The sequence below is a fragment of the Ursus americanus genome, chromosome 6, assembly GCF_024610735.1.
Source record: "Ursus americanus isolate L20-20 chromosome 6, mUrsAme1.1.p, whole genome shotgun sequence".
Lineage (NCBI taxonomy): Eukaryota > Metazoa > Chordata > Mammalia > Carnivora > Ursidae > Ursus > Ursus americanus.
The window spans coordinates 52,103,924-52,120,164 of NC_142132.1; the positions used below are offsets into that span (position 1 = coordinate 52,103,924).

The 16,241-nt window shown below is 36.4% G+C and overlaps 1 protein-coding gene across 2 annotated transcripts in view; it reads left to right on the forward strand.

Annotated features, from left to right (window-relative positions):
• Nucleotides 1-16,241, forward strand: part of P4HA1 (prolyl 4-hydroxylase subunit alpha 1) — a 100,078-nt gene that overhangs the window by 12,996 nt on the left and 70,841 nt on the right. For both annotated transcript variants that reach the window (XM_045783204.2, XM_045783205.2), the window contains exons 2-5: nucleotides 1,447-1,554; nucleotides 3,090-3,186; nucleotides 4,140-4,291; nucleotides 6,621-6,758. In XM_045783204.2, coding sequence (XP_045639160.1) covers nucleotides 1,479-1,554; nucleotides 3,090-3,186; nucleotides 4,140-4,291; nucleotides 6,621-6,758 — 463 coding nt within the window. In that variant the 5' untranslated portion in view covers nucleotides 1,447-1,478. The remainder of the gene's footprint in view (nucleotides 1-1,446; nucleotides 1,555-3,089; nucleotides 3,187-4,139; nucleotides 4,292-6,620; nucleotides 6,759-16,241) is intronic.

Genomic DNA, 16,241 nt, shown 5'->3' on the forward strand with positions numbered 1-16,241 from the left:
GAGACTCAAGAAGGGGAAAGGGTTTTTTTTTTTTTTTTTTGGTTTTGTTTTGTTTTTTGTTTTTGTTTGTTTGTTTTGGCGGAATAGGGAGCTTTCCAATGTGGACTTGAACCTGTTGGTTTAAGTGAAGTCACTTGGAAATAGTCAGAAGTGCCGGCTCAAAGAGGAATAGGGAGACAAGGAGAGTAACCAATGGGAGCCTGTTACTGGGGCAAGAGGTTCTATAATAGTAACTTTCTCTTCTGGAAGGTAATAAGGAGGACTTAAAAAGTCCGTGTATGTGATGGTAAAGGAGCTAGAAAAGTGCTGTCAGGACATTTGGGAAAGAAGGGTAAATCTTTCTGATGGTTAGTTGATTTGCATCTGCTGTGAAGAATTCGTTCTAGAAAAGTCAGTGCTACCAGGGACAAAGAAAAAATACAGAAGGGCTTTGCTGCCAACTTAAAAAAAAAATCCATAGCTGTGTACTAGGCTAAGAATTTTTACATAGAACACAGTAGAAAGGAAAACCTCAACACTAGGTCCTTTGAGAGAAATTACTAGCTTAAATCGACAAGGCTGTTTATTCATTTTGGATTCTGTACAACTTTTTAAAAATAACAGCTTTATTGAGATATAATTCATGTACCATACAATTCACCCATTTAATGGTCATGATTCAGTGGTTTTTAGTACTTTTACAATGTTCTTCAACCATCAGTCACCACAGTCAATTTTAGAACGTTTTCATCACCCCAAAAATCTTTTTTTTTTTTTTAAAGTAGGTTCCATGTCCAGCATAGAGCCCAACACTGGGCTTGAACTCATGACCCTGAGATCAAGACCTGAGTTTAGATCAAGAGTCAGACGCTTAACCAGCTGAGCCACCCAGGCGCCCTGAAAATGTACAACTTTTAATTGAACTTATTTTAAAATTGAAAGCCATGTAGGGAAAACATGGAACAAGTTAGAAATTTAAAGGATAAATCAGTGGCTCTGAAAACTTTTTTTTCTCTTTAAAACATATTTGAAGATTTCAGAATGTATTTTGGTAATGTTTAAGTTAAATTAATGAAGTAGTGTATTTTTATGGGAAATTCATAGTTTAGACATAGATAACAGAAAACTTATTTTTCTCACTATATGAAAGAGTTACTATCTAATCACTCTAATTGTAGTAGTAGCTAAGGAGAAAACAAACTTGGGTTGAATTTTTAAGCATAAATTCTCAGGAGATAACAAACCTTTATATTTTTCTTTAACATGGAATGTAAAGTTAGTACTCTAGATATATGAAAAACAAGATAGTAGCTCTTATTGATTAAGTTATTAAATCAACTTACAAGAGTTAACAACAGTCTATGGGCAACCTTAGTGTCTGACTTACATTTTGTTCGCAGGAAAAATCGGTTAGGAACTTTTACTACCCTACGTTTTGTTGTTTTAATGGCCATATTTCTCTTGTAGGTGTGTGAACCTGAAAAATTAAGTGTTCCAAGATGATCTGGTGTATTTTAATTGTAGGGATTCTACTTCCCCAGTCTTTGGCCCATCCAGGCTTTTTTACTTCAATTGGTAAGTCTTACTATTTTTTGGTTTGTATTGATGTTGCATTTAAAATTTTCCATTTTTTAGTGTGGGTTTTTTAAAAGATTTTATTTATTTATTTGACACAGAGAGAGAGAATAAGCAAGGGGAGCAGCAAGGGAGAGGGAGATAAGCAAGGTAGAGGGAGAAGCAGGCTCCCTGCTCAGCAGGGAGCCCGATGCGGCTCCATCCCAGGATCCTGGAATGATGACCGGAGCTGAAGGCAGATGCTTAACTGACTGACCCACCCAGGTGCCCATTTTTTTTAGTGTTTTTAAATCAGTAAAAACAAATACAGTGTATTGCCAGAGACTGAAGCATTGATTTAGTTCCTTCCCCTCTACAAGTCTGTTTTTTAAATTTAAAGATTTTTTTTTTCTGATTACAAAAGCAGTACATTTTCAGGTTAGAACTTAAGAAAATTTAGAAAAGCATACCAAGAAAATTCTTTGTTAATGAGTCCACTCAGCAAATAATTTAATAGTCTTTTTTTTAAGTTTTTTTTTTAAGATTTTATTTATTTGAGAGAGAGAGAGAGAGCATGAGAGGGGGGAGGGTCAGAGAGAGAAGCAGACTCCCTGCTGAGCAGGGAGCCTGATGCAGGACTCAATCCTGGGACTCCATTATCATGACCTGAGCCGAAGGCAGTCGCTTAACCAACTGAGCCACCCAGGTACCCCAATACAATCTTTTTTTAATGCACAGGTATAAATAATACATTGCACATTATTTCATGACCTGCTTTTTGCATTTAAGAATCTGCTATGAACACAAGTTATCTTTTTTCAACATCATAATTTAAGAAAATCTTTGAAAGTATTACTAAAATAGCATATGATTAAAGAAGAAACAAACAAAAATACATAGAATGTAAGACTTCTATATGTCCTCTTTCCCCCAGAAATATTTTTCGTGTTTGATGTGTATCTTTATATATTTTCCTATTTGCACACTTCATCTGCCTTAAATAAAATGTTTTCCTTTATGCTGTTAACCAGTTTTACCCTTGTGTGATCATAGTGCTAACTAAAACACAAGTATTATATTTATGACATCTAATTTTGGAATATAAAATGAGTCTTCTTATCCCATTATAAATAACTAAACATGGATGGTTTAAATTTAATTTGTGAAGTATACCTTTTGTTAGTGTGGTTTTAGTTTATTGAATAAAAAATTAATTCTAATTAGTCTCAAGAACAAAAAAAGGTGTCAACAGAGGTAGAGGTAGGAAAGAAGAAAAAGTAGTGTTTTGTAATTTAAAAATAAATTTTTAGATGAATTTGCCAATATGGTCCAATTTGCAAAATGAAGTAGCTTGAAAATTAGAATTGGAACTTCACAAGTGTCTTTGTTTATCTAGTAAAAAAGAAAAAAAAAGAAAAAAGTTGTTTTCTCCAACGTATCTGTGTTTGATACCAGTTAAATCTTCTCCAAGAATTCTTGATCATTTTGAAATTATTCTAAAATGCTTTTGTTGCCCAGTGTAGATAGTTGATAACCTTCCCTTCTCCTCCTTCTAGGTCAGATGACTGATTTGATCCATACTGAGAAAGATCTGGTGACTTCTCTGAAAGACTATATTAAGGCAGAAGAGGACAAATTAGAACAAATAAAAAAGTAAGCGAAGTGTTCTACTTATTATGATTCTGACTCCACCTGGATATTTTTATTCTAGAGCTAAAACATTCTTTGAGTGGAAATGGAAGCCACCTGTCTTAAAAGCCCACTGAAATGGCTAAAATAGGAGCACAGAAAACAAGGGTTAGGCCTGGGCCAAGAGTTTAGGTCGAGGAACATGGATTGAGATAAGGCTATAAATGGGTATGGGTGTTGACTGACAATTTTTAAAAATGGTTGCTAATATCTTCTGTCTTCCTCTAATCTCCCTAATCAAGTCATCTTCTAGAGCAGTTTTCCAATTCTATGTATCCTTCACTCCTATGGTTCCATTCTAGAGATTACAATAAGTATTGTTAATTATTAATAATTAATTGATACAGTTTTTCCTTACCTGCTAATTTATTTTTAACTGACTCAGGTTCAGAGTTAATCCTGATGTGAGAATTCCTGCCTTTTGTTTAGTGAGTAGCTGAGTATTCAGGGTTTTTTTGTTTGTTTTAAAATATGGTTTTTGGGTATTTGAATGTAAAATTTTGGTATAAGTTTAATTTAAATGAACATGTAACTGAATTTCCATTGGGCTCATTTGTACTTTATAATAATCAATTATTTGACTTTAAGGACCTGTGGGGAGATGAATTTTTAGATCCTTACTAGAGGGATCCAACACACCTTTTCTAAGATAGGTTCCATTTACTGTAACCATTTGAGAGGAACAAAACTAAAAGAAAAGGATTTGTTACATTTTGATTTTACCAAGATAGATTTTACCCATAACAGTCTTGCTTTTTTAAAAAAACCTATAGTTTTACTTTAAAAAGAGTTTTTGAATATAGTTTTCACTCAAAAACCTCTAATTTAGTCTTTTCTCTTTTTCCGAGTGCTTTATTAAATTGTGTTCTTCCTGATTAAGTATATGTGTTCTCCATTTATGTGTCTTACATTTATAGATGGGCAGAGAAGTTAGATAGACTAACCAGCACAGCGACAAAAGATCCGGAAGGATTTGTTGGGCATCCAGTAAATGCATTCAAATTAATGAAACGTCTGAACACTGAATGGAGTGAGTTGGAGAATCTGGTCCTTAAGGATATGTCAGATGGTAAGTCACATGGTAAGACTAAAGTGCCAAAAAAAGTAAGACAATATTGCTGTTAGGTGTGGAAATGCCAATACTAATAAATTCATTTCCCAGAACTTGAAGTGTTCAGTGTTGTAACTGAATTGTTGCAGGGGTGTGTTTGGTTTGACTGGAGTTAGTCTAGATCCCGAATTCCTTGATTTTAAAAAAAGGGAATAAAAACTGGAAACAAATAAAAATAACTTTAGTGTTTAAAAAAAAAAAGTAATTTCTGTTGTTGATGACTAGCACTGGTGCCTTTTGCTTTGAAATTTACAAAAGTGAAAATCAGTTATCTGGCATATAGCTTCATTTCTGAGAGTAATCCTTTCCCATTTTAGGATTACCTTCAGACTTCAAAAATTTATGCGTATATCTCTATCTTCTCATCAATTGTTAATGTATTGGAAGTGGTACTATAAGGAAAAGTGTTAGATGTGTTCTACGTAGTACTTTGAATCTTAGACTTCTTTTACGTAGGCAATAAATTTCAAAACTAAGACTGGAAACAGTAACAATGAAGGTCTTTCTAATTAAAACAAAATTACATTTGGAGTATTGAGGTGTTTTAGATATTTTAGTAACAGACAGAAAACTAAGTCTGGAATTTAAGAACTAGAGGGAATATGCTTAGACATACTATTTGTTCAGTGACTGCAGGTGGAATGAAGAAAAGCAAGAAAGAGGCAGAGAACCGAGTTAACTATGTAAATGAAAATACTCCAAGGGTGCTTGCGAGTGTTTCTGAGCAGTAAACTATTATGCATAGGACAGGAAGTCTTGAGGAAAAAAAATTAAGGCAAGCACTTGTGAAAACTTCATGGTGAGAGGGAAATACCGGTGATTATTTGCTCTTTTATATAGCACCATGAGAATATTTTTAAAGTCCTGTATATATGTGTACACACACACATACACGTTTATGTATTTACTTAATTAAAAAAAAATTCTCAAGTAATGACCTTTATGACCTAAGTTCTTTTATAAGGTAAACCTTGAGACCTTTTTTTTTTTTTTTTTTTTAAGATCTTACTTATTTGTCAGAGAGAGAGCACAAGCAGGGGGAGCGGCAGACAGCAGGCAGAGGGAGAAGCAGGCTCCCTGCTGAGCAAGGAGCCCAGGGCGGGACTGGGATCATGACTTGAGCCCAGTGCAGCTGCTTAACCAACTGAGCCACCCAGGTGTCCCAAACCTTGAGACTTCGATGCTCAAATCTGTGGTAGTTGTCCCATAGTGCTATGATACATATATTTTTCCTCTTTTTTATTGGAAAAGATTTAAGCAACTTCTTGGATTTTATTTTGGGTTATAAAAAATCTGTAAAACTTGTAAAATTCCATGTGGACATTGTGACCAGGAGTTGGTCTTAAAACTAAAAAATGTGCTTGATATGAACTGTAGGCCTCTCCTAGCTAGTTGTTCATTTGTACATTTTCATTAACATAAAAATGCCTGGCCTTTTGCTGATCAAAATACACAGTTGATTATAGGTAAATGAGAGGGGAGGGAAGTTTCATACCTAACTTTTATTTGCATATGATGACACATATTAAAATTTTAAATCACTTTTTTTGTTTTTTTGGTTCCTTGAGTATTTAGCATCCATTCTCCTTAGGGGTTATATAATTATCAGTAATTAGTTTGTTAGTTTGGTTTTTGCTGTATTTTATATAAAGCCTTTTAAAATTAAGATTAGATTTTATATAGAACAAATCTTGGCTGATCACTATATTCAGTAATTTAACAGATCTAAATATATTTTAGTAAACGAGCTCACTTGATCTTAAATATATAATTAATATCTCTCTTTCCCCCTCAAAGAATTCTACCAAACTTGATATATTTACATATTTATATAGTGTGTGACACATGGAAGAAGAAAATAGAACTTTCTTTAAGCGCATGCATTTTATTTACCATCTATTATCTGAAAGTGTAATTGGTTGCCAGTGGATGTCATTTTTAAATCCATAAATCCATTCATTTTGTGTGGAGGCTAGTTTGTGTAACTGAAAACTCAATTATCATGTTGATCTTTACCTAATATGATATGATTTATGCAGTGGCTTCAGATTACTTAAGTGACATTAGGATTTGGGAAGATTGAATAAGTTAGAGGTATTTCAAGTCTTATTCAGTGTACTTAGTTTTTTTCTTGTTGAGCATGTGGAACTTCCATGGTGTGGTAGAAAATTGTAATAAAATCCTTATAAACACTGTATATTGCAAATTGGAAGTCTATGAGGTTCTAGAGTCTTTTTTTTTCTTTTCCTTTTTTTTTTTTTTTTTTTTTTTTTTTTTTAATTTCAAGGCTTTATCTCTAACCTAACCATTCAGAGACAGTACTTCCCTAATGATGAAGATCAGGTTGGGGCAGCGAAAGCTCTGTTGCGTCTCCAGGACACCTACAATTTGGATACAGACACCATCTCAAAGGGTAATCTCCCAGGTAAGAATTCTTCTAGTCTATAAAACATTTATTACCTGGTTGTTCTATTCAGTCCATTAGAACAGTTAATCTAAAGAAAACTTTTGTATTTTAAGACTTTTAACATTAGTTTATTTCACAGTCTTTGAGGACAAAACAGCCCTCTCTTTCCCTAGGACTTAATAGTTGTGGATAAGTTTATAGCTTGTTATACTTAGCTGGCAGGGGAGATAAGTTTATAGCTTGTTACTGTGAAAGCTTAATATTATAGGGATTTAACTTTAAGTAGGCATTTTTAGCCTGAAAATAGAAACAATCGGTTTTCCTCATGTTTTTCTTCAGAACATCCAATGTTTCTATGTAAAGTTGTAAAGGAATTGATAATCAAAATTTATATTATGTTCAATAATTTAAAAACCAAGACATATTGGGTGTACACAGATTTTTAAAGTTCTATAATATGGAACATCCTGCTTTAATGACCTATTTTTAGCAAAACCTGTTATTTAGGTTACAGCTGGTTTCATGATAATTTGCTTTAAAGATCTTTTATTGTACAAAAAGTATATAACAAAATTTACCATCTTTATCACTTTTAAATGTGTGGTTTAGCGGCACCAAGTATATTCACAGTGTTGTGCACCCATCACTAGCAGCCATCCCCATAGCTCTTTTCATCTTGTAAAACTAAAACTGTACCCATTAAACAGTAACTCCCCATCCCCTACTTTCCCCAGCCCCATCATTTTGCTTTGTTTCTATGATTTTGACTATTCTAAGTGCCTCATATAAGTGGAATCATACAGTATGTGTCTTTTTGTGATGGACTTATTTCACTTAGCATAATGCTTTCAAGGGTCATCCACATTGTAGGAAATGTCAGAATTTCCTTACTTTTTAAGGCTGAATAAGTAATACGTCATATATATACATACATACATACATACCACATTTTGCTTATCCTTTCATCCATCAACAGGGCACTTGGGTTGCTTCCATGTGTTAGCTAGTGCGAATAGTGCTGCTGTGAACATGGGTGTGCAGATATCTCTTCAAGACCCTGCCTTCTATTCTTTGGGTGTATACACAGAAGTGTAATTGCTGGATCATATGGTAATTCTATTTTTAGTTTTTTGAGGAACTGCCATACTATTTTCCATAGTAGATACACCATTTTACATTTCCACCAACAGTGCACAAGGGTTCCAATTTCTCCACCTCCTCTCTAACACTTATTGTGTCTTTTTTTTTATAGTAGCCGTCCATATGGGTGTGAGGTGGTATCTCATTGTAGTTTTGCATTTCCCTAATCATCAGTGATGTTGAGCATCTTTTCATGTGCTTAGTAGCCATCTGTATTTCTTTCTTGGAGAAATGTTTATTGAAGTCTTTTCCTACTCTTTAATTAGTTTTTGTTGTTGTTTTAGGAGTTGTCTGCATATGCTGGATATTAATCCCTTATGAGATACATGATTTGTAAATATTTTCTCCCATTCTGTGGGTTGCCTTTTTACTCTGTTGATAATGTCTTTTGATACACGAAATTTTAAATTTTTCAGGAGGTCCAATTTATTTTTTCTTTTGTTGCCTGTGCCTTTAGGGGTCATATACAAGAAATTGATGCCTCATCCAATATCATGAAGCTTTTCTCCTATGTTTTCTTCCTAAGAGTTTTATTGTTTTAGGTCTTATATTTAGGTCCTTTATCCATTTTGAGATATTTTTTACGTATGGTGTTAGGATAAGTGTCCAATTTCATTTTTTTTCTTTTTTTTTTTTGCACGTGGATATCCAGTTTTTCCAGCACTATTTGTTGAAAAGACTGTCCTCTTCCCATTGATTTGTCTTGGCACCCTTGTCAAAAAGTATGTGAGCATATATGTGAGGGTTTATTTCTGGGCCCTCCATTCTAGTCCATTGATCTTTATGCCATATTAATACAACACTGTTCTGATGACTAGCTTTTTTTTTTTTAAGATTTTATTTATTTATTAGAGCAGGGGGGAGGGGAGAGGGAGAGTCAGACTCCCTGGTGAGCAGGAAGCCGGCTTGATACTAGGACCCTGAGAGCATGACCTGACCCAAAGGCAGAGGAAGGCATACACTTAATCAGCTGAGCCACCCAGGATCCCCTGATGACTTACAGCTTTGTAGTAAGTTTTGAAATCTAGAAGTTTGAGTTCTTTGGTTTTGTTCTTTTTCAAGATTGTTTTGACTGTCCCTTGAGATTACATATGAATTTTAGGATGGGTTTTTCTATTTCTGCAAAAAATGTCATTGGGATTTTGATAGGGATTGTATGAATCTATAGATCAGTTTGGGTAGTACTGCCATTTTAATAGTATTAAGTTTTCCAATCCATGAACATGGGATGTGTTTCCATTTATTTATGTCTTCTTTTATTTCAACAATGTTTTGTGCTTGTCATTGTGTAAGTCTTTCACCTCCTTGGTTAAGTTAATTCCAAAGTATTTTATTCTTAGAATTGTTTTAGCGGGGACACCTGGGTGGCTCAATCAGTTAAAATGTCTGCCTTCAGCTCAGGTCATGATCCCATGGTCCTGGGATCAAGCCCCTCATCGGGCTCCCTGATCAGTGGGGTGTCAGCTTCTCCTTCTGTCCCTCCCTTCCTGCTCACTAGCTCTCTCTCAAATAAATAAATAAAATCTTCAAAAAAAATTGTTTTAGTAGTTTTCAGATTATTCATTGTTAGTATGTAGAAATGCAGCTGAGTTTTGTGTGTTGACTGTCCTTTGCTAATTTGCTGAATTTATTTTTTAGCTATAACAGTTTTCTGTGTGTGTGTGTGTATGTGTATGTGTGTGTAGTCTTTAGGGTTTTCTGCATAGACGATAATAATATAATCTGCAAAAAGAGATCATTTTACTTCTTTTCCAATTTGGCTGCCTTTTATCACTTTTTCTTGCCTAATTGCTCTGGCTAGAGCTCCCATACTAAGTTGAATAGAAGTAGTGAAAGTGGGCATCTTTGTTTTTGTTCTTGATCTTAAAGTCTTTCACCATTGCATATATTTGCTGTAGATTTTTCAAGTATATCTTTTTTTATGGTTAGCTAGTTTCTTTTTACTACGAATTTGTTGAGTGTTCTTGTGAAAAGTGTTGAATTTTGTCAAATACTTTTTCTACATCAGTTGAGATGATCATGTGTTTTTTCCCTTTATTCTTTTAGTGTGGTGTATTACATTGATCAATTTTTGTATGTTGAGACATCCTTGCTTTCCAGGAATAAATTCCACTTGGTTATGCTGCTGAATTCTGTTTTCCAATACTTGAGGATTTTTCATCGATATTTGCAAGGGATATTGGTCTGTGGTTTTCTTGTAGAGTCTTTGGTTTTGCTGTAAGGGTAATGCTGGCCTCGTAGAATGAAATAGGAAGCATTCCCTCCTCTTCAGTTTTTCTGGAAAAGTTTGAGAAGGATTGGTGTTAGTTCCTCTTTAAATGTTTAGTAGAATCCTCCAGTGAAGCCATTAGGTCCAGGGCTTTTCTTTGCCAGGAGGCTTATTACCGAATTAGTCCCATTGCTAGTTAGTTATAGATCTATTCTGATTTTCTGTTTCTTTCTTAGTCTTGGTAGGCTTTTTGTTCCTAGGAATTTGTCCATTTCATCTAGGTTATCCAATTTGTTGGTGTACATTTTTCATACTACTCTCTTGTAATCCTTTGTATTTCTGTAGAATCAGTAGTAATATCCCTTCTTTCATTTTTTATTTTAGTAATTTGAATCTTTTCTTTTTTTCTTAGTCTGTGCAGCTAAAAGATTATCAATTTTGTTGATCTTTTCTAAGGACCAATGTTTGGTTTCATTAATTTTCTCTTTTTTACATTCTACTTAATTTACCTCTATTATTTTATTTCTTCTTCAAGCTTTGGATTTAGTTTTTGTTTTTCTAGTTTCTTAAGTTGTAAAGTTAGGTTCTTGATTTGAGATCTTTCTAGATTTTTAATGTAAGCAATTACATTACATCATTTTCCACTGCTTTCTCTGTGTCCTGTAAGTTTTGGTATTTTGTGTGTTTTCATTTGTTTTTAAGTATTTTCTAATTTTCTAATTTTCTCTGATTTCTTTTTTGTTCCATTGGTTGTTGTCACATTGGTGTGTTGTTTCATTTCCACAAATTTAAGAGTTTGCTAATTTTACTTGTGTTACTGATACCTGACTTCACACAGTATTTTGCTTCTGCTATCTCTCACTTTTTCCATGAGTATATGGCTTACTATCATTACTATCTCCATGTCATTATTAGCTGGAAAAATAAAACATGTTACCTCTGTCTTCATACTGAAATTGATTTCCTCAGTAAGAATATACAGTGGGATGAGTTACTTCTTAAGATGTTTTCTTGCTCATCTCTCTTTATTTGGGGTAAATATCAAGTGGGAATGCTAACCATGGTACAAAAATATTAAATAAAATTTCCATTAAGCTGGTACATAATTCCATTATTTTCTGTTTCTACTAATATTATACATTACAACAGTTCTGATAAGGTCATAGCCTTATCTTTAAAAATTGTTTTCTGGTATAAAACATCAATTCATTTAATAGCTATTGACTATATAATGTGTACCAACCATTCTGTTAGGTTCTAGGGATGCAATAATGAATAAGTCCAATATAGCTCTTGCCCTTAGAGTACTTATATTCTTATGGTATAGTATGATGAATGCCATGATGAGGATAATTTAGGATACCGTGGGAGCATATAGAAGGAAACCTAATTCTATACTTGATAAGAGGCGTAAAGGAAGACTTCCTGGAAGATACAACATTAAAAAAATTGGGGATATAATAAGTAAGGAATTCACCAGGAAAATGGAGGAAATTGGAGAAAAAAGTGGGCATGAGAAAAGTATTCCAGAGAGAATGTGTATAAAGGCTAGAGAGGAGAGAGTGTATTATATCAGATAACAAGTAGTTTGTTCAAGAGATGAGTGTATGAGGGGTGGCGCTGGGGGTTTGGTTTTGTGAGAGTAGTGAGAGATGAGGCTGGATAGGTTAAGCACAAGCCATCTCTTGAAGGGCTTTGTAAGACATGTGGAGGAGTTTGAAATCCTCTCAGTGCAGTAAGGAACCATTGAAAAGTTTTAAATAGGGAAGTTACATGATTTTCATCTTAGGAGTATCATGGACTGTATGGAGATTGGATTGAGACCTTGGGGTAGGGACAAAGCATTCAGGGAGGAGACTGTTGTAAAAATTTAGGAGATGATGGTGGTAGCTGGTAGCTACAGAGAGAAATGGATAGGTTATCAGGCTACTTAGGAGGTGTAATGGTAGAATTTGATGGTGGACTTGATAAGGGTTTTTGGCTTGAACAACTATATGGGTTCCATCCAACAAAATAAAGAACACAAAAGAAGCAGGTTTGGTGTATGTGGGGATAATAAATTTCATTTGTTTTACTCTATTTCTTTTTGTTTAAAATTTTATTATCTTTCCATCAAAATGGCATTAAATATTATTTAAGTCTGATTTTGCTGTGTTTAGTCTTAGGAAATTCATTGGGTTCCCCCAAACACTTTGCCTTTAATCTAGAAATCACTTGGTAAGACTTTCATAGAGAATGGCTGAAAATAAGACACCCTGAGAATATGTGTAATTATTGTTATTATTATTATTTTTAAAGATTTTATTCACTTATTTGTCAGAGAGAGGATGAGAGAGACAGCACAAGCCGGGGGACAGCAGGCAGAGGGAGAAGCTCCCTGCTGAGCAAGGAGCCCCATGCGGGACTTAATCCCAGGACCCTGGGACCATGACCTAAGCTGAAGGTAGACACTTAACTGACTGAGCCACCCAGGCATCCTTGTGTAATTACTTTTCACTGGGACAGTATTTATCCTTTCTTAGGTACTTTTTCTCTCTTTATTGACTTTTCTTCCTCTTCAAGTCACTGCTTTGGATTCAGTTCTTACTGAATTTTCTTTTCATGCAAATTCTTTATAAGTAGAATCCCTGAAATTTTCTGAGCATAATATGTCCTATAAGCGGTCAAAGTAACACTATTATTAGAGTGAAATAATAAACAGATTTTAGCCTTTTCTTGTTCTCTAAACCTTTCTCTGTTACAATAAAAGCTCCCAGATGTGTTTGAAGGCCCCTTGTGCACCTTTCCTTCCTTTCTCAAGGTAATGACTATTCTGAACTTGGTTGGATATTTCTGTCTTTTTATACTTCACTATGTATATTGTTGTGTTTTAAAATTTTAAATAATCTGTGTATCTTTCTGTAACCTTTTTTACTCAGTTTTTTGAGTAAATTCATCTAACTGCTTTATGGTATTATATGACAATTGATTTATTCATTCCTTTATGCATGGATGGACATTTTCGTTATCTCCTATTTTTTGCTATTTCAAACAAGGTTTCAGTAAACATCCTTGTTTATGTATTCTTTTGCTTATGTACTCACATGCAAATGTTTCCTTAGGGTATAAGAAGTCAGGGTATATGTTTCTTCAGCTTTACCAGATGTGGCCAGATTGTTCTCTGGAGCAGAAGCACCGATTTATACTGTTACTAGCAATGTATGAGAGTTCCCTTTTTTTTTTTTTTTTTTAAAGCTTTTATACAGCGAGAGAGAGTACAAGCAGGGGGACTGGCAGGCAGAGGGAGAGGGAGAAGCAGGCTCCCTGCTGAGCAGGAAACCCTAAATGGAGCTCAGTCCCAGGACCCTGAGTTCATGACCTGAGCCGAAGGCAGACACTTAACTGACTGAGCCACCCAGGCACCCCAAGATTTCCCATTTCTTCATATACTTGCTAACCCTTGCTTTTGTAAGACTTAAAACTATAGCAATTTACGTGAGAAACAATGGGGGTGAGAGTTGGGGGGGAAGGATATTTGTTTTTTTTTTTTTTTTAATTGTCTCAAAACAAAAAACAGAGAAATGCTTATTTCAGTGGATGTATGTTGATGCCATGTAACTCCTTGATTAGTTTTGCCTGCTTCTTCCTCCTCCTTTGGGCCTATCTTTTGAAATGCTTTGTTGATATTTTATTTTACTTTATTTTATAGATTTATTTATTTGAGAGAGCGAGCACGAGCAGGAGGGGCGGGGGAGGGAGAGAGAATCTCAAGCAGACTCCACTCATGTGGGGCTTGATCTCACAACCCTGAGGTCATGAATTGTGCCAAAACCAAGAGTTGTTTGCTTAACCGAATGTGCCCTCTTTGTTGATATTTTCATATAAAATCTGATAACTTATATGTATTTTGGCATCACTGGTGTCTTTCTAGTTTATAGACTGTTCCTTTGGTTTCAGGTTGTTTCTAACCCTGATTTGTTGAATAGACCCATATTGTCCAAAGATACCATGATTTTTTTACCCCAAAGCTATGATTTTTTTTTTTTTTTGGTATGGAAAATGTCTAATGTATAAAATTCTGTTTACTTTAGCTGGAAGTTGAGTGTTCATGCTCTTGATGACTTTTATCACTGTCTTGGTAAGCTGATAAGGTTACTCCACTAAGCAATAGGTTCTTTACACATCTCTGGAGTTCACGTAGCTTTGAGTGTACTGATGCCTCAGATGCAAGATAGCAGCTTGCCAAGTGTGTGCATTTTAAACATAGTTCTCCTTATAAATCAAGTTTTTATCCACTACAAGTGTTCCTGTGAAGTGTAAGAATTGTTTTTTTTAGAGAGAGGGAAAGAGAACATGCACTTGAGCGGTGGGGGATTGGGGAGGGGTAGAGTGAGAGGGAGAGAGCGAGAATCCCAAACAAGCTCCATGCCTAGCACAGAGCCCCATGTGGGGCTCGATCTCATGACCTAAGATGGTGACCTGAGCTGTAATCAAGAGTTGAATGCTTAACTGACTAAGCCACCCAAGCGCCCTGTGAAGTGTAAGAATTTTTAAAGTAAATGTCCCAGGTTATGGAAGAGCCACAAAATTGTGTTTTTAGGTAAAATTTTCCATTACTGTCATATAGTATTATAGTTTATATTGTGATAATAAATTCACAGGACTCTTTTAACTAATTTACAACTTATTCTTTTTTTCCTCATCAAATATGAAAGCTTTCTGCAGTGTTTTTCTGACAACATCACTTCCTTTATTTCATTTTCTTCGTCGTCTTGTCCATTTATCTCTTCTTATATTCTCTGTTTTGGAAACTCTTTCCCTTTCAACTGTTGCATTACTTCTTTTTCATTTTCTTCTTTTGAGAATGTAATTCCCAGGCATTCTGCCTCTAATAATTGTGAATAGGTTAATAGATAAAATAAGCAGAGATACTTTAACTACCAAAACATGAGATAAAAATCCTCTACTGTTGAGGATTTGGAGTTAAGATGGCGGAGGAGTAGGAGACGCCGTTTTCAGCCGGTCCCACGAGTCCAGCTGGATAGGTACCAGACCAGCCTAAACAACCACGGAACCAGCCTGAGACGCAGGAAGACGCATCTAGATCTCTACAAATGAACATCTCCAGTGCTGAGTATTGAGGTACGAAGCGGGGAGCCATGAAACCGCGCACAGATATCGGAAGATAAACGGAAGGGGGAGGGAGCCGCCATGGTCGGGTGCCGGGAAGCGGTAGCCACATGCACGGGGGAGCGGGTGGGCTCGTGGTCAGCACCTGCAAAACAGCAGACTGAGACCGTGAGCCGGGTGTGTGCCACCAGGCATCTCACAGAACACCGGAATCCCGGTGCGCTCACCGGATCCAGACTGAGACCGGGAGCTTCCGGAGCGCGCGCGGGGCGGCTGGCGGCTGGTGGCGTTAGAAACACAAAGGACAGAGACGCGCCGGCCCTGGAAGTGAGGGCTGGGACGCCGGGTGTGGGGCGCACATCCCGGGACGTTGCAGGGTTGAGCAGCACCAACAGAAGCAGAGTTAAAGTGGCCAGAACATTAGTAGAGAACGGGCCGCAATCTCTCTGTTCTGTGACAGAGGCTGAAATTCGGCCGCTGCTGCTCTGACTCTCAGAAGAGGCACAACAGACCGCCAGGGAAAGCCGCCAGAGAACAAAAGCCTGGAAATACTGGCTCAGAGAGTGCCCATCCCCATTCCCCCTCGCAGGGAACACGGAGACTCTACCCAAACAGGGTTGCCTGAGTATCTGTGTGGCAAGCCCCTCCCCCAGAACACAGAAGGCAGGCTGAAAAATCAAGAAGCCCACAACCCGGGCGCCTGGGTGGCGCAGTCATTGAGCGCCTGTCTTTGGCTTAGGGCGTGATCCCGGCATTCGGGAAAGGAGTCCTTCATTGGGCTCCTCCGCTGGGAGCCTGCTTTTTCCTCTCCCACTCCCCTGCTTCTGTTCCCTCTCTCGCTGGTTGGCTGCCACATAAATAAATAAATAAAATCTTTAAAGAAGAAGCCCACATCCCTAAGATCCCTATAAAACAAGGGGCACGGCCTGGGACCCAGTCAATAATTTGGGCTCTGGAAACCCCGCAACCTCTCCTCATCAGAATGACAAGAAGGAGAAGCCCCCCCCCCCCCCCCAGCAAAGAAAAGACAGTGAGTCTGTGGC